The sequence below is a fragment of the Lynx rufus genome, unplaced genomic scaffold (assembly GCF_022079265.1).
Source record: "Lynx rufus isolate CCGP_SWC_20201006 ecotype Redwood Valley unplaced genomic scaffold, mLynRuf1.p SCAF_4, whole genome shotgun sequence".
Lineage (NCBI taxonomy): Eukaryota > Metazoa > Chordata > Mammalia > Carnivora > Felidae > Lynx > Lynx rufus.
In genome coordinates, this window is record NW_025814856.1 from 51,080,497 (window position 1) to 51,097,264 (window position 16,768).

The 16,768-nt window shown below is 49.2% G+C and overlaps 2 protein-coding genes across 7 annotated transcripts in view; one reads left to right on the top strand and one right to left on the bottom strand.

Annotated features, from left to right (window-relative positions):
• Positions 1-16,768, top strand: part of OGG1 (8-oxoguanine DNA glycosylase) — a 45,134-nt gene that overhangs the window by 466 nt on the left and 27,900 nt on the right. The window contains exons 2-7 of one of the 4 annotated variants that reach the window (XR_006964942.1): positions 469-716; positions 1,270-1,449; positions 2,898-3,079; positions 4,317-4,467; positions 13,631-13,818; positions 14,268-14,358. Coding sequence is in view for 3 of the 4 variants with exons in the window: in XM_047095016.1 (XP_046950972.1) it covers positions 469-716; positions 1,270-1,449; positions 2,898-3,079; positions 4,317-4,467; positions 4,608-4,657; positions 4,917-5,003 (898 nt within the window). In the remaining variant the exon portion in view is untranslated. Of the gene's footprint in view, positions 1-468; positions 717-1,269; positions 1,458-2,897; positions 3,080-4,316; positions 4,468-4,607; positions 4,662-4,916; positions 5,242-13,630; positions 13,819-14,267; positions 14,359-16,768 lie in introns of those variants that run through there. The other 3 variants (XM_047095016.1, XM_047095018.1, XM_047095017.1) reach the window with 3 other exon arrangements.
• CAMK1 (calcium/calmodulin dependent protein kinase I) lies at positions 5,174-16,160 on the bottom strand. Of its 3 annotated transcripts, XM_047095014.1 has the most exons (12): positions 16,057-16,160; positions 13,898-14,012; positions 12,006-12,137; positions 10,200-10,274; positions 9,976-10,114; positions 9,020-9,146; positions 8,850-8,925; positions 8,066-8,178; positions 7,438-7,516; positions 7,254-7,341; positions 5,558-5,675; positions 5,174-5,454 (listed from the first exon to the last, which is right to left on the bottom strand). In XM_047095014.1, exons 2-12 carry the CDS (start codon positions 13,978-13,980, stop codon positions 5,372-5,374), a joined length of 1,113 nt encoding a protein of 370 aa, XP_046950970.1. In that variant the 5' UTR covers positions 13,981-14,012; positions 16,057-16,160; the 3' UTR covers positions 5,174-5,371. The 3 variants fall into 3 exon arrangements, with proteins under 3 accessions (XP_046950970.1, XP_046950968.1, XP_046950969.1); XM_047095012.1 differs by having other exon boundaries at positions 5,174-5,675; XM_047095013.1 differs by lacking the exon at positions 16,057-16,160 and adding an exon at positions 14,660-15,042 and having other exon boundaries at positions 5,174-5,675.

Sequence of the window (16,768 nt, forward strand, 5' to 3'; positions counted from 1 at the left end):
TGGCCCCTCAACACTGCAGTTCTGGAATGTAAAGGAATTTTGGGGGTGATGGAAGAAACCTCAGGGTGCAGAAGAGGAAGCAGACGCGGGTGGTGAGCCTGTTTATCTCCTTTCTAAGGTGGAGGTAAAAAGCCAGTGCAATGCGGGTGCCTGGGCGCTGCGCTGACAGCGTGGAGCCTGCTTGGGATTCTCTTTCCCCCCTCTCTCTGCCCCTTGCCCGCGTAAGTGCAAGCGCGCGCGCGCACACACACACACACACACACACACACACACACACACACTCGCTCTCAAAATAAATAAACTTTAACAAAAGAAACCAAAAAAAGGTCAGTGCCGTGTTGTGAGAATCAAACGACTTTGCATTTCCTAAGTCAGTGTTGTGTATGGAGCTGTTGTAGGATGGGAGGGCCCTAAAGGGTACAAGAAGGAAAACTGAGTACCAGAGTTGCTGTGTGCCTGGGGGCTCAGGTGGAGGGAGCAAAACCCTGCGCACTGGACTGGCGTGCTGGGGAACCAAGTATGGACACTGACCCAGACTGAGGAGCAGATCTACTGTACTGTGTACCGAGGGGACAAGGGTTGGGTTGGCAGGCCCACACCAGAAGAGCTAAAGACTGTGCACCAGTACTTCCAGCTGGATGTCAGCCTGGCTCAACTATATCACCACTGGAGTTCCGTGGACCCCCACTTTCAAGAGGTGGCTCACAAATTCCAAGGTGAGTACAAGGATTGGGACAGGGGTTGGAGTTCTTGTAATTTGGTTAAATTATGCAGTTTCACCATCTGTAAAATGGGAACTATAATCCACCTCATAAGATTTTATGAGGATTGAAGGAGCTAATACGTGTAAAGTTTTGCTTAGAATAGTGCCTGACACATAGTAATTATTATTACTATTATTGTTTTGCTGATTACCATAGTGTGGTGACAGGATATTGAGCCAAATCCTGGCTGTGTGACCTGGGACAGGTGACCTCATTCATTCTGTAAATATTTGCAGAGCATCTGCTATGTGAACAAAACGGACACAAATCCCCATGGACACAAATCCCCACGCTCGTTGTGTTTACACTGTGGCTTCTTTATCCCTGGAATGTAAAGATAACCCCGACCTATGAGGAATGAGCGCTCTGGTGTTGTTTTCTCTATCAACGCTTTCCCTCATTCCCCTAGATCCTCCTAGATCTTCAGTGCCTAGGATCTGAGGGTGGGAAGAGGCCACTCCTGACACCAGGTCTGTATCCTACCGCCTACCTTTCTGGTCTCCAGGTGTTCGACTTCTGCAACAGGACCCCGTCGAGTGCCTTTTCTCCTTCATCTGTTCCTCCAACAACAACATTGCTCGCATAACCGGCATGGTAGAACGCCTCTGCCAGGCTTTCGGACCTCAGCTCATCCAGCTGGATGATGTCACCTACCATGGCTTCCCCAGCCTGCAGGCCCTGGCTGGTGAGTAGGTGGGTCCCTGCGCTCAGACCCTCCAATAGCTTTCAGGGTCTGTTCGGTTCTCCCCTGGTCCCCATCTCCCATCTCAAAGCTTCCTGCCTTCCCAAACACCCTCCTGATCCAGAACCATCTTGCCTGGTCTGATCAGCCCTGCTTCATCCTCCCTGTCTGTCCTTGAAACATCAGCACCTCACTAGCCTGTGCTTTTTACCCCATAGGTTCACTGCTTCATAAAAAATTTAAAAAACACATAGTATACAGTAGTATGGGGTTAAGACCACTCTTCTGGAGAATACCTACATCTGAATTCTTTTGGCATTTGACATCTACCTATATGACCTGGAGCACATTATTTAATCACTCTGTGTTTCAGTTTCTTCATCTGTGGAATGGGAGAATAATGGCACTTACCTATCAGAGTTGCCACAAGGGTTAAGTAAAGAAATACACATACTGCACATAGTACAGTATTTGACATACAGGAAGTATGCAGAAAATTAAAGTTGCTAACTCTACAGTGAACCCAACAATTTTGCATCCAAGAACATATATGTTCTTTATACCAGCCTTGTGAGGGAAGTATTTTACAGAAGCAAGTATATCAGTTGGTAGATGTGAGAATAAAGCTAGAAGAAGTGCTTAGGGACTGCATAGCAAGGAGACAGGATACCTAGAGAAAAGAGAATGTTTTTGGTGCTTAGAAACCCAGTATTGGGGGGAAAAAAAGAAACCCAGTCTTGGGTCTCAGCTCCCAGCTTAGTAGTCATAAGACCAAAAGAATTCATTTACCTATTGAAGCTTCTCTTGTTTGTAGGATGGGAATAACAGTTTCTATCCAGAAGGGTTTGAGTGGTGAGTAAAGCAGTTGTGAGGCAGGGTGCTCTAATAGGCTAAGAGCACAGGCATTGGTTTCCCAGACCTGGGTACAGGATCCCATCTCCACCATGTCCTTTTTTGAACAAGTTATTAACCTCTTCTAAGTTCTTATTTTCTCCATCTGTAAAATTGGGAAAATAGCCATACTGTTGTCCGGTTCCTTGAGAAAAGCATGATAATGTACCTAAAGTACTTTGCCCATGCATAATACCCAGCACTTGATAATAGAAGCTGTTATTGTTATTATGACCATTATTTTAGATCATGGGTGTAAATGCACTTTGGAAAGGATAACTGGGGAGTTCCTCCAGGGCAGCAAGTCCTTCTTAGTCCCTGCTCCAGTGACCAACACTGGGTAGTAGGTGCTCAGAAAATATTTGCAGAGGAGCAAACTCAGGCTTTAACCCTTTCTTTTGAATATGCAAGTGTCCTGGGGTCTCACAGAGGGTGATGAGGTGGGAGAGAGGTGCTTAGGGAAAGCATTCCTGTAGGGGGTAGAGGCCTCACACACTAGCCTGAAGACAGGAAAGACTTGAGGATCCCTGACCCCTGCTTTCTTCCCCATTCACCCACAGGGCCAGAGGTAGAAGCTCAGCTCAGGAAGCTGGGCCTGGGGTATCGTGCCCGCTACGTGAATGCCAGTGCCCGAGCCATCCTAGAAGAACAGGGCGGGTTGCCCTGGCTGCAGCAGCTGCACAAGGCCCCCTACGAGGAGGCCCACAAGGCCCTCTGCACCTTGCCTGGGGTGGGCACCAAGGTAATGTCCCAGGGGGCAGGAGCTACCCTCACCATCCACGCAGAGAGTAGCAGAGAAGGAGACAAGGCAGGCCTGAGAGCTGGGTACATGCTTGGCCTCTGGAGGCAGGGCAAAAAGGAGAAAGGATACAAGCAGATGTTTTATTAGAGAAAATGCAAAGTGCAGAAAGAGTATAAAGGATATTGTCCCAGGGCACCTGGCTGGCTCAGTCAGAAGAGCATGCAACTCTTGATCTGAGGGTCATGAATTCAAGCCCCACACTGGGTGTAGAGATTACTTTTTAAAATAAATAAATAAATAGACTTTAAAAAAAAATGACATTGTCCCTTGAGTGCATTATTTAGAAAGGCCATTTGTTCCAATGCACATATACACTGCTCTATGTATGCAGAATTTTCCAGAAGGAATCATTGGAAGCTTAAGAGTGGTTACATTTGGGAAGACAAATCAGAAGATGTTTCTCCTTTTCATGTTGTTTTTATCTTGAAATCTTACGTACTTCTAAATCTTTTTGTTTAATATCAACAAGGTTAGCTAGCAGTAAGATGATTGGGAATTTGGCATTTATTGTTTTCTTCTTTATACTTCTCTATAGTTTAAAAAATAGAGTTTTGTTTAAAAAACTTTTTTTTTTTTTAAGTTTTTTTAAAGAACCTCAACCTAACATTAAATCTTGGTTATGCCTCTTCCTAGCCATGTAACCTTGGCCAAGTCACTTCATCTTTCGGAATCTCACTTTTTTGTCTGCAGAATAGATGTAGTAACTGCCTTCTTCCCAGGTTATGATGAGGACCTGGCCTACATAGATGTTTACACAGTGGCACTCGCATCATACCTATTTTAAAAAAAAATTTTTAATGTTTACTTATTTTTGAGAGAGAGAGACAGACAGACAGACAGAGCATCAGCTGGGAAGGGGCAGAGAGAGAGGGAGACACAGAATCCGAAGCAGGCTCCAGGTTCCGAACTGTCAGCACAGAGCCCAATATGGGTTTCAGACTCATGAACCGTGAGATCATGACCTGAGACAAGTAGGACTCTCAACCAACTGAGCCATCCAGGCACCCCTCATCATATCTATTTTTAAAATTATTAAAAGAGAGTGTGTATTGATGGAAAATATAAAATAATAGTAACCTCAGAGTGGAGGAGGAAGCAGCCAACTTTGGGACTAGAAATAGGATGCTGGTTGGATCCTGCCTTTCCTCCTCTGTGGCTCACTCTTTGTCTCTTAAAGGTCGCTGACTGCATCTGCTTGATGGCCCTAGACAAGCCCCAGGCCGTGCCCGTGGATATCCACATGTGGCAGATTGCCCAGCGTGACTACAGCTGGCACCCCACCATGTCCCAGGCCAAGGGTCCAAGCCCCCAGGCTAACAAGGAACTGGGTAAGGAGAGAGTGGGATGCTGGGGCTAGCAGCGGGCTGAGGTGTTAGAAACTTTTCATACCTCTCTGTAAAATCCCACTCCTGTGGATAGGGAATAAGTAGGAAGGCCAATTAATTTCACCTTTTCACTTCTGGCATAGGAAACTTTTTCCGGAGCCTGTGGGGACCTTATGCTGGCTGGGCCCAAGCAGTAAGTGTTCTGAGGCTCCCTCTCCTCCTCCAGCCCAGACCCCATAAGACTCCTGCCCCCATCCTGACCCAGTAGACCCTTCCACCACCACCATTTCAGGTGACCCTACTGGACTCTTTACCCACCCCAGTCCTGACTCTAGTGGATGTTCCTTGCCCTGGCCCTGCTGCCTGTATACCTCTCCACACTGCCACTGGCCCCATCAGTCCTGACCCCGTGTACCCTGACCCCATGCAGTGTCCTTCCCCACTGTCCCCAGGTGCTGTTCAGTGCTGACCTGCGCCAACTCCACCGAGCTCAGGAGCCACCAGCAAAGCGCAGGAGATCTACAGGCCTTGAAGGCTAGGTGGGGGGCACTGGACAAAGGGATACCCCAAATACCTTTCCCCACCTCTCTTCCCCATCCAGTCTCATGTTGGGAAGAGGGCTTCTTGCAGCTACCTCAGGGGCCAGGTACCCTCACATTAAGTAGTTTGCACAACATTGTGGGGTGGAGGTTATCTGGTGAGACAGAGCTACTATGTTTTTATCTCTTCCCTTTATTACAAGAAAGAACAATAAAATAGAAACATTTGTATGGAAAATGCAGTGGAGGAGTGATAGGGAAAGGGGTGGGAAGGCAGTGAGGCTGGGTAACTCCAATTCAGAGAGGGAAGGGGAGCAGGCTGCCCCAACCCCTCCCACACAAAGGATCTGGACCCTGGATCTGGGGCCCTAGAGCTGGGGGGGCAGAGTAGGGGACATTTCTGAGCCCGGCTCCACACAGCCATCTCGACAGCAGCAGCCAGACGCTGGCCCTACATGGGGAGAGAGAACAAGATTGGTCGTAGGAGCAGACCCTCCACTCCAGCCTGTATGTCTCTTCCCACCCATGCCCTTCCACAGAGCACTGGTCCTCACCCCCAGCTGCTGGTGTCAGCAGCTCCCCATGGCTCGCCGTTGGTCCCTGCCCCTCCTGGCTGGTGCCCAGCTGTAGCTTTCTCATATGCCGCACCACGGCCGTGGCATTGAAGGCTTGCTGTGGGGAGAAGGGGAAGAAGGGACTTTTGAGAGCTGGAGATCATGGGACAGGGTCTGGCAGTGAGATTCATGGGGTGGTTTTGTCATTTTCATTCAGGTGTTATTGGTTGATCCCCTAAAACTCCCTGAAACCTCTACAAGGCTTTATTAAATTACATTCAGCCACGTTATATATTTACACAGATACATGCATATATGTGTGTGTGTGTGTGTGATGTGTATACATGAACAAGTATATACAACCCTTTATGTATAAATTCATATTCACATCATAGCAAGCACTTAAAATAGCAGTATGTGTCAGGCACTGTTCTAAGCACTTTATTTGGCAATTCATTTAATCTTCACAAAGGTCTTTGAGGTGGATACTATTAGCGTCACCATTGCCAGAGGAGAAAACTGAGGCACAGACAGGTTAAATAACTTACCCCAGTATGTGTATCATTCTCTATTTAACATATCTACGAAGGTGTCCCACACATCCTTCATATTCACCATGTCCAAAACCATAGTCATCCACCCCAAGACAGTTGTGTGCCCCTGGGATCCCCATCTCAGTTAACAGTACCACCATTCACCTTTTCCCCAACCAAAATCTTGGGCCAGCCTTTGACATCTCCTCTCTCTGCCAACATCTCTTCTACCATCACTTCTTGTCAATTCTACCTCCTAAAGGACTCCTGAGCCATCCCCTGTTCTCTGGTCCAAGCCCTCACTGTCTCCTGCCCACGTCTCTGCCACAACCTTCTAAGGGGTCTCCCAGCCTTGACTCCATACCTCTCTCTGCATGCTGAGAGCCCTTTCCAGAGGGCAGGTTACTGCTAAAAATCCTGGGTCTCCTCAGTGTCCTCAGGACCAAGTTAGTTCTCCACTGTGGCACTCAAGGCCTCTACTTCCATCTCCAGTCTGGGCTGTTGCCCCACAGCCCCTCCATTCCATCCAGACTTACTACTTGCACTTCCCTGAATGGACATACTCACTCTCTTGCCCCTGGACTTCTGCATACTGGTCCTCTCCGCCTCAGACATTGTTCTGTTGTACCTGGCTAATTCCTACTCAGCTGTCAGGTCTGACAGGTCTATCAGGCCATCATATGTCCCTTCCAGGACCCCATAGGTTGGAGTAGATGTCTCTTTAAGAATTATAGTGTTCCAGGGTGGTGCAGTTGGTTAAGCATCCAGTTCTTGATTTTGGCTCAGGTCAAGATCTCATGGCTCATGGGATCTTGCCCCGAATCAGTCTCCACACTGAGCATGGAGGCTGCTTGGGATTCTCTCTCCTCCCTCTCTCTGTCCTTCTCCCACTCGCAGTCTCTCTCTCTCTCTCTCTAAATAAATAAATAAATAAATAAATAAACAAACAAACAGTAAAAAAGAATTATACTGTTCTTGGCAGTCAGGGACTCACTGGGATAGAGTGTCAAGGAGTGTTGAATGAATGAATGAATGAAGTTCTTGTAAGTGTCCCTGAGCAGTTACTGTGACATGGTGCTAGATGCTGTGTGAGCTGAGGCCTGGAGAGAGGTGGGGAGGACGTCTGGGGAGGCTGGGACCCAGGACTAGGGACATGGGCTCACCTTCCACTTGCTCTTGGCAAAGTTCTTCTTGATCTGTTCGCTCACCGACTGGTGAATATTCTTATCTAGAGCCGTATCTCCTGCAATCCTAGGATAGGGGTGTGTGGAGGGTTGTCTATGAAGGCAAAGACAGGTTTGGGGGCCCCAGACCCCACCCCAGCCTGCAGCTTATTGGAGCTCTCACCACGGGTGCTGCAAGGCCTGCTCACAGGTGAACCTCTTTTCTGGATCCTTCTCCATCAAGTGCCGGATGAAGTCTTTGGCTGAATCCCCAAGAAAACAGCAAAGAGAAATAGTATGATGGTACCTGTGGATACCCCCAACACAAAACCCACCCCCTTGGGTCTGGCCTGGCATCCAAGCAAGACAAGAGGCCAGATCTGTGTATGTACCGCCCGACCCCACCTGTACTCTTAGTCTCTAAGCTCCCCCCACCCACCCCAGCCTTCCAGTTCTCTCCTTTTTCCCTTAAAAAAAACTTGTTCTTAAAAAAGATTCTGCTCAGTATATTCACACTGATGTGTAAGTGACCAACAATGGCTTCACAGTTTTGCCTCCTAGTAAGAGGTACAAAAGAACATATGAAAACTTCTATGGTGGTATTTCAGGCATAACGAAGTCATTGGGTGTGGTATTTTCAAAAATACTAGTTTTGAAGACTGAACGAATGCCTACAAGTTTCTCAGCCTGGGGCCAGGCAGAGGGAAGCACCTGGGGTGCTTGGTGTCTGGTCTCAAAGACAGCTCTTAGTTTGGGGCTGGGGAGTCTGACCAGAGGTAGGGCCCAGGGGAAGATGGCAAAGCATCAAATACCAGAGTCAGAGATGTCGTCCCAGTAAGGAGAGTCAAATTCGTACTCGGCCTTCAAAATCTGTTCAAAGAGTTTGGCATCATTCTCGTCATAGAAGGGGGGATAACCGCAGAGCCTGGGCAGGGAGAAACTCCTCCTCATTTCCACTTTCAGTGTACCCATTGGCTCCAATATGGAGCTTTGAGGTAGTCTCAAGAGCCAGGCAACATCCACAGGAAGCAGTTCCCCCTTTTACAAAGGGGAAATCTGCCCCTCTGTGCCTTGTTCACTCCTGTCCAGCTACACTGGCCTGTTTCTTAATTTGCTACCGTCTTTCCTTCCTCAGGGCCTTGCATTTGCTGTTCCCTCTGCCCCCACACCTCGAATGTCTTCCCCCACACCTCAAATGTCTGTCTCCCTCACTTCATCCAGGAGATAGCCTAAGAAATGCCTTTTTTCCTGACCTCCTTACCTAAAATGGCATCCATCCCCATCTCCCTAACCCTGCTTGATTTTTCTTCATAGTATTTTACTACCTGGCATTTTATAGATTTACTTGTTTATTGTCTGTCTACTGTACTAGAATTTTTGCTCTCTCAGGGCAGGCACTTTGTTTTCTTCTCTTAAATCCCCAGTACTTAGCACAGTGCCAGAAACATAGTATGTGTTGAATGAAATAATATTAGTCATTAATAGGTAGGTATACACTTGGATGGCAGGAAGAAATAGCAGAGAGGAGAGAGAGGGCAAAGTAGGGGAGAGGAGAATGCTAGAGCCACATGCCCCAATGGCCAAGACCCTACTCACAGAATGTAGGCAATGACCCCAATGGACCAGCAATCCACTGCCTTGCTGTAGGGCTTCTGGGCCAGGACCTCAGGAGCTATGGAAGGAAGGAGACATGGTGGTGACAGATCTCTGCCCTGCAGCTTCTGATTTCTCCCCTATCCATGGCCCCCGCCCAGGGTGCTCCATACCCACATATCCTGGGGTCCCGCAAGCTGTGGAGAGCACACTGCCAGGGTCCTCCATCTTGGAGAGGCCAAAGTCAGAAATCATGATCTTGGAGTCTTCATCCAGGCTGTAGTACAGCAGATTCTCTGGCTTGGAAGGTGGAGGGGAAGGAAGAGGTAGAGATGGCCAGAGGCTGGCAGAACCTTCTGCTTCTCCAAGCCCCACCTCAAAGACATCACCCCAAAAGCCACTATGGCTTCACAGCTGCCATCTTGGTTGGAGGCACAAGAAACTCAAGGAAGTTAAAAGTAAAAGACAAGGGCCAGAAAAGACAAGGGACTTGGGAATGTGAGTGGGAGTTTTCCATAAGCCAGATTTGTATTGTGAGGCCCTAAAGAATTTTCAAGCACCTACTTTGTGCCAGATCTTGTGCTAGTGCTTGATTTCATCCTTACCACATCCCTATCAGGCCAGTCTGCCTAATCCCACTTTACAGGTCAGAAAACTGATGCCTTGAGAGGCAAAGGGACTTGCCTGAGAACCTACAGTTAGGGAGTAGCAGGGACAGAATTCAAGTCCAGATCTGTCTCACCCCAGCGCTCTTCTAGACTGGAGGAGATGTACTACAAAATGTGAACCCCATCATAGTCTCTGAGGTGTAGGGTTTCATAGGGGCTTCTGGCTTCCTTCTTTATGTTTGCTGTCCCATCCAAGTTTTCTACAAAGAGCAAAGTGGGACTTTTATTATCAAAAAAAGACCAAGGCACTATTTGGATAAAATAGCAGCACCATTCACCTGGGTGTCCATTTGAGCATCCAAACTGGAATGGGAGGAGGCAGTTTAGGGTTTACAGGGTGCATTTTGCAGATGGGAAGCCGAGGCTCAGGGATGGGGTAAGAGTTGCCCCAGATCACACAGTGAGGGGTATGTGGAGGCTGCACTCGGCACCCCAGCTCACCACACACCCTTGCACCCCACCTTGAGATCTCGGTGTACGATGCCCAGGTCGTGCAGGTACTTGACGGCGTCCAGCACCTGGAAGATGAGGCGGCTGGCATCCCGCTCCGTGTAGAAGCCTTTCTCCACAATGCGGTCAAACAGTTCTCCACCGGACACCCTGCAGCCGAGGACAGGGCAGTCTGGCCAGAGAAGCTAGGGAGGGGCGGCGGGGAGAGATGTGAGCAAGGGGTGAGGCCACTCACAGCTGCATGATGAGGTAGAGGTGGCCCCCACTCTCATAGATGTCATCCAGGGCTACAATGTTGGGGTGCTTGATCCTGAAAGGAGAAATGAGGTGGTTCAGAGCTGAGGATAGCTCAGCCACTTTCCTACACTCACCTTGAAGAACCACCACTGTAGACCTAGGCAGGACAAACCAGGGTTCTGGGTCCCAAAAGGAAAAGCTGATTCACCATGATTTATTATGATGTAATGGAAGGTAGGAGAGCACAGAGAGATAAACACTGGGCTCTGGCATCAGACACACCTCGGTCTAACCTGCCTCCACTATGTGCTATTTGGGGACAAATCTTTTTACCTCACAACACTGATCAATATATGATTTTAACATGTTTCTGGGTGCCTGGGTGGTTCAGCCAGTTAAGCAAGTGATTCTTTGTTTTTATTTATTTTGAGAGAGAGAGAGAGAGTGTGCACGTGCGGGGGAGGGGGTGGAAAGAGAGGAGAGAAAGAATTCCACGCAGGCTCTGTGTTGACAGCACAGACTCACACTCGTGAACCATGAGATCATGACCTGAGCTGAGATCAAGAGTCAGAAGCTTGGAGTGGCTCAGTTGGTCAAGCGTCCAACTTCAGCTCAGAGCCTGGAGCCTGCTTCAGGTTCTGTATCTCCCTCTCTCTCTGCCCCTCCCCTGCTCATACTCTGTCTCTCAAAAATAAATAAACGTTTAAAAAAAAGTCAGAAGCTTAACTGACTGAGCCACCTAGGCACCCCAAGCATCTGACTCTTGATCTCAGCTCAGGCCTTGGTCTCAGGGTTTTGAGTTCAAGCCCCACATTGGGCTCCACACTGGGCATGGAGCCTACCTTAAAAATAATAATAATAATAATAATAATTAATTAATTAATTAATTAAAAAATAAAATAAAAAGTGTCTGTGTTTATAAGTTTATCAGCCTCCCCCACCAGAATGCCAGCTCCAGGAGACGAGGGGCTTTATGTTACCATTGTTCCTCCCACACCGGGTGTAGAGTAAGTGCTCACTTATTCATTGAATATTAAGCCTGTTTCCTTATCTATAATATGAAGCCAGTGACAGTACTTCCCTCAAAGAGTTGGAGTGAGGATCACATGAGAAAATGCAGGTAAGAATCTTGGCACAATGTCTGGCACACAGTGAATGCTCAATAAATGAACCGATGATGGTGACTGAGCTTGACAGGGGCCATGGCTCTGCCACAAAGTTGCTCTGTGACCTTGGGCAAATCCCTTACCCTCTCTGGACCTCAGGCCCCCTCCCACACCCAATAGTGGAAATGACCAGTTAATCCCTGACCAGGGTGGTTGGAAAACTCAGGTGAGAGGATAGAAGTGAAGGTTCTCCATAAGCTTTCTAGTGAGGGCAGCAGGTTACACACAAGTATAAGCAAATCATAGACAGTTGGTTATTGATTTAGTCAGGGGCTGTGAGACAGGTATTTTTGAACTTCCTGAGTGGCTTTAATACGTATGAGGAATTGAGGTAGGTCTTCAGTAACACCATTTGAGATGCGATGGTCCAAGCTACATTCAAGGATTGACTTTTAGATCTGAATGAACAAGTTAAGCCACTATAAACAAGCAGTGGCATTAGCTGTTGCAGCAGACACCTGAAATAAAGGGACCTCTAAAGTGCTCCACAATCCTACCAAGTGGAGATTATTACCCCATTTTATAAATGAGCAATTTGAGGCTCACAGGTTAAATGATTTGCCCAAAGCAGAGGTAGGAAGAGAATAGGAGGAGTCAAGGCAGGGTCAACCCACACAGAGACAGTGTGGTCCACGCACTTGTGCAGGACAGCGATCTCGTTCTCCATGCTGCCCTCCTTGCCCTCCAGAGCCTTCTTGGCGATGCATTTGATGGCCACCAGCTTGTGAGTTCTTTTATCTTCTGCCAGGATTACCTCTGAGAAGGCCCCCCTGCAAAGAAAGGGGATTCATGAGGTGAGGAACTGGAACCTTAGCTTCCCTTCGGCCCTTCCTTCATACCCCTATGGGTATCATGACCACCTGTGGACCATGAAGATGAGATGAGCCTCCCTACATCACTCTTCCAACCCCTGGTCCCTGAGGTGGTCACGTGACCCACAGCTGGCCAATCAGAATAGTCTATCCTTGGCTACAGTAATTGGGTCACGTGATGCAAGCCGGGTTACTGGCACTTTGAGAATAAGGTGCTCTTTTTCCTTCCAAGCTGATAAGATGCAACCCTGGAGCTTTTGGTGGTTATCTTTGCCACCACTTGAGGAGGGCCTGCTTGAGAATGAAGGCAACACAAATGAAATCAGAGCTAAGAAATTTCCTGGTGACAAAGATAATTTCCTGATAACATCATGTGAACCCCTGGATCCAGCCATGCCTGAAGTTTATGCCCTGGGCATTTTGATCCATGCAAAATTGATTCATTTCTTTTTCTGCTACAATTTCAGTCATGGTTTACTTAACACCTTTTATAAATTTGAAGAACCATCAGCATCACCTGGGGACTTTTTAGAAGTGCAGAATCTCAGGCCTTAACCTCAGACTTACTAAATCAGAATCTGTATTTTTAACAAGATCCTCAGATGATCTGTATGCTCACTGATTGTTGAGAAGCAATATTTTACAAGTTAGTTAGAAAAGAACAAACTCATGTACTAAAGTTCACTGATGAAGGAAGATTTCCTAGCATCTTCTTTCTAGGACTATTTGTGTTGCCTGGGATAAGAAGTCTAAGTCAAAGAAAAGCATCTCTCATGGCAAAATCTCAATCATCAGAATAACTAGTGACTGTGATATCCTCAATGCTGGTTTCTAGTCATGTCCCTTTCCAATTTACCCTCCATGCTTTGGCCAGAGTGACTATCCTGAATTGCAAACCCATCAAAATATCTTAAATGTCTTCCTATGGTCCATGAGATAAAGTCCAGCCCCCATAGCTTGGCTTTCAAGGTCTTACATGACCTGTTCTCTCTTCACAGAGAGAAGCATCTTCCACTCTTCCGCTAGCCTCTGATTACAACTCTATCATTCTTCACCTCTTTCCACACATAACATGCTTCTCAGCCTTTGCTTAGGCTCTTCCTTCTGGCTGGAATGCCCTTCTCCCTCTCTGATAAGTGCACTTCTACACATCCTTCAGTCCCTAGCTCTAGGCAGTAGCTACCACTCTGAGCTCTACAAAGTCCTCATTCCTGACTTTAACAGGAACACATCATATACCCTGTTGTCATTTTCCCTGGGTGTACTTCCATCACATGTTTAGGATCAACTTGAGGGGAAAAGATCAGGTTTGAGTTATTTCTGGATTCCCACCACTGAGAACAGAGCCATGCCCAGCTTCGTTTCCTAAACCTAGGCCAAAATCCCCAGCTCTTGGCCAAACATTGGAAAGACTGGCTCCTTCATTCTCCCCTACTTTGTTCTCTTCACAGGAACCCAGAGCTGCAGCCAAGAGCAGCCTCTGTTCCACCCACTGTCAACCAGAAGTGAAAAGATGAGCCAGACTGGGCCATGGCAAGGCCGCTGCAGGGCCTGGACTATAGCAAACAGGAAGCAGTGATAAACTGACCAGAGGAAGTACCACCCTGGATGCAGTCGCCCTAGCCAGCCAGGCCCAAGAGTAAGGACCTTCCCAACCCCACACCCCGGCTCACAGACAGCCTCCCCCTCCACCCCCGCTTGCCTGCCCTGAGACTCACGTTCCCAGAACATCACGGAAGTCGTAAATGTCCCTAATGTCCTCCACCTGCTTCCAGCTGGGGCCGTCCACTGCCCCCGGCATGGCCCACTGCCCCCTGGCCACAGCCAGGGCTCCTGAGAAGGGAAATGAAGGGAAAAGACTCAGTAGGGCCCAGCCTTCTATGTTGGGACTTAGGGAATTGAGGCCCCATTCAGTCATTCAGCCTGCATGTATTCATTCCTTGATTCATTCATTCGACAAAGTTATTCAGCAAACTCACTCACTCACTAGTCTTTTGTTCACCCAACAAATCCTCATGCCTAAAGGAAAATCCTTCAAGGTGGCAGCAGAATTCTTTTTTCAACAAAGTCATTTGTTCATTTATTCAGCTCCAGGTTTCTCCCTCTCCAAATCAAAACACTCAGGAGGACGCTGACCTCCAGGAGAACAGCAGAGAAGACCCCAGAGCAGCTTGTACAAGTAAGTGCACAGCCCTGGAGGGTTCCCCCTGTCTCCAGAACCAGGAATGTCCCAGCCCCACCCTGGGAATTGCTGGGGTGTCTCCTCTCCTTCCTCTTTCTTCTTCCACCCAGTCTCTCGGAAATCAGGTTTCCGGCAGCCTGGGCTTCCAGCAATATCTCAGCCACGTTTTTAAATAGCTCCTTCTGCACTGTTACCACGGCAACAGCAGCCACAGCTGGAGCTCCCCAGGCCACCTATTATACCCCCTCTCCCTTCTGGCTCCCTGTTTGGGTCCCAGAAGCCTGAGAAATGGTCCTACCCAGTCTGTCCCCTCCTGGCTTCTTCTGACCCTGCTCCAGCCTGTACCTTTCTTCAGAGACCTCTGTCAGCAGGGAGTTCTCTCCCCATTTATCAGATGGAGAATAGGGAGACTGAGGTTGGAGACAGATATGGACTGGGTCCAAAGTTGCCCAAATGATGACTGGCTGGGGCCCAGTTAAGCTTGCTGAGTGCCAAGGACTTTGACAGGGCCACTCTCAGCTTGTCCTTCCAATATGCAGCCAGACTGGAGCCCATTCAGACCCAGTATGCTCTGTGACCTCAAGGAGGGCACTTCCTGTTTCCCCTGTGGGAGAATGAAAGGAAGGTGTCCTGACTAGAGTCCCTGGTGTGAGACCCCACTCCTTGGATAGGACCTTGTTTCCAGGGGGTCCTAGCCACCCATCCCAGGGGCAGAAACTTCTAGGAAAGGAGATATGATGGTAGGCTCTAGAAACACAGTTTTAAAGCCCACTTGGAGGCCTGGCAAATACAACCCTTCTAGTTCCACACATATCTCTGCACCTGGACACACCACACCAAGCTCCACCCACAATACCTGCCCCAGATTCAGTACATTCCATCCCCAGATACCCCAACACCTGATCATACATGTGTACCCAGGCATCAGCACACATGTCCAAAGATACACTCCCCCTGACATCCTCACATCCCAACATCCCTCCCACAGATCCCTCTTACACCCCAAAAACACACATGTGCACACACTCAGACCACATCTCTCTCTCTCTCTCTCTCTCTCTCACACACACACACACACATATTCCTCACCTATGTACCAGACATCCCAGATACACTCATACCCTTCATCCTGTTTCTATACACCCTAAAAGCTCCTATGTTCCAAACTGAACCCCAACTCCTTACATACCTAACTTCAAACATCCTCAATACACATATAGCCTCCACTCTTACCACCCTTGAGCCAGAGGCTAGCATGCACAACACCTGGACACACATCTGCAACAAAAACAGATTCCCAGATATCCCCACCCATAAGGATACCCTTACACTGTAGCTCCGTATCTGATGCACACGCCTGTGCTAAGACATTAGCACACCCCAACGCGGCCCCACATATTTATAGCTCCAATGCCCAGTCCTTCCACATTCAGACCCATCTGAACGCAGGCGCACCCACACGCACACCCTTCCCACCTTCCGACATTACCCACTCAGTTCCCCACCGGCCGCCTGGCACCTGCGGGGCCTGGGGGCAGAGGTAGGAGAGAAAGGCCCTGCCCTGCCCTGCCCATCCAGAGTCTAGCCCCCTTAGGCAGCTATCCCATCCCTGGGGGAGAGGATCCAGCGGCTGGTGGGTCCAGCCGCCCCTCCTCGGATCCCAGGAGCACAGGCGGGTTGGCCCCCGGGCTGTACCTGCGGCTGCCCCGCCGCGGGGCTGGCTGGAAGGCCCGAAGTGGCTGCCGCTGAGCTCTGGCTGCCGGCTGCTGTCTGCCGCCGCTCCGCGCCTGGCCCGCCCGCCCGCTCGCTCCCTCGCTGAAGCTCGGCTCGGGCTCTGCTGGCTCCCTCCGCCCGCCTGCGGCTCTGATGTCAGTGGAGGAGGAGCCTGCGGCGGAGGGACGAGGGACTGGGAGGCACAGCTGCGCTCCCGGGCTGGGGAAGGGGCGCGGCGGTTGGAGGGGAAGCCCCTAGTTCAGGTCGGCTCCTCTTCTGGACTTTTCCCTCCCTTCCTCTCCGTAGGGCCCCCATTTCACAGAGGGGACAACTGAGGTCCAGAGAGATGAAGGGTTCAAAATCAACAGTTGGTCAGAGGCAAAATTAAATTTGAATCCAGGTCTGTGTGATGCCAGAGTCTGGCCAGTTCCACCCTGTCGCCTTGTGGAGTTTCAGACTAGTCCTGGAAGCTCCCTTGGGAATCTTGGGTTCTGTCTCCCCTTTCTTCTCACCGTCCCCTTTCCCCCAGTGCCCAGAAGGGAATCAGGCCCTCAAAAGGGCTCAGGAGACTGACGCGGGTTGGGGGGTGAGGGGTGGGGGGGTGGTGGTGATGGAGGGCATAGAGAAAGGGGAAAGCAAGAGTAAACAGTGAAGAGAATAGAGACAGTCGTAGGGTGGGGTCCCCAGCTGACAG

What these genes read in the sequence shown, in the direction of transcription:
- CAMK1 (XM_047095012.1), bottom strand. Translation starts at nt 13,980, where the DNA reads ATGCCGGGGGCAGTGGACGGCCCCAGCTGGAAGCAGGTGGAGGACATT. An exon ending in TTCCGTGATGTTCTGGGAAC is followed by an intron (nt 12,138 to 13,897) that starts GTGAGTCTCAGG and finishes CTTTCTTTGCAG; the next exon opens with GGGGGCCTTCTCAGAGGTAA. An exon ending in GGACGACATCTCTGACTCTG is followed by an intron (nt 7,517 to 8,065) that starts GTATTTGATGCT and finishes TTGGGGATTCAG; the next exon opens with CCAAAGACTTCATCCGGCAC.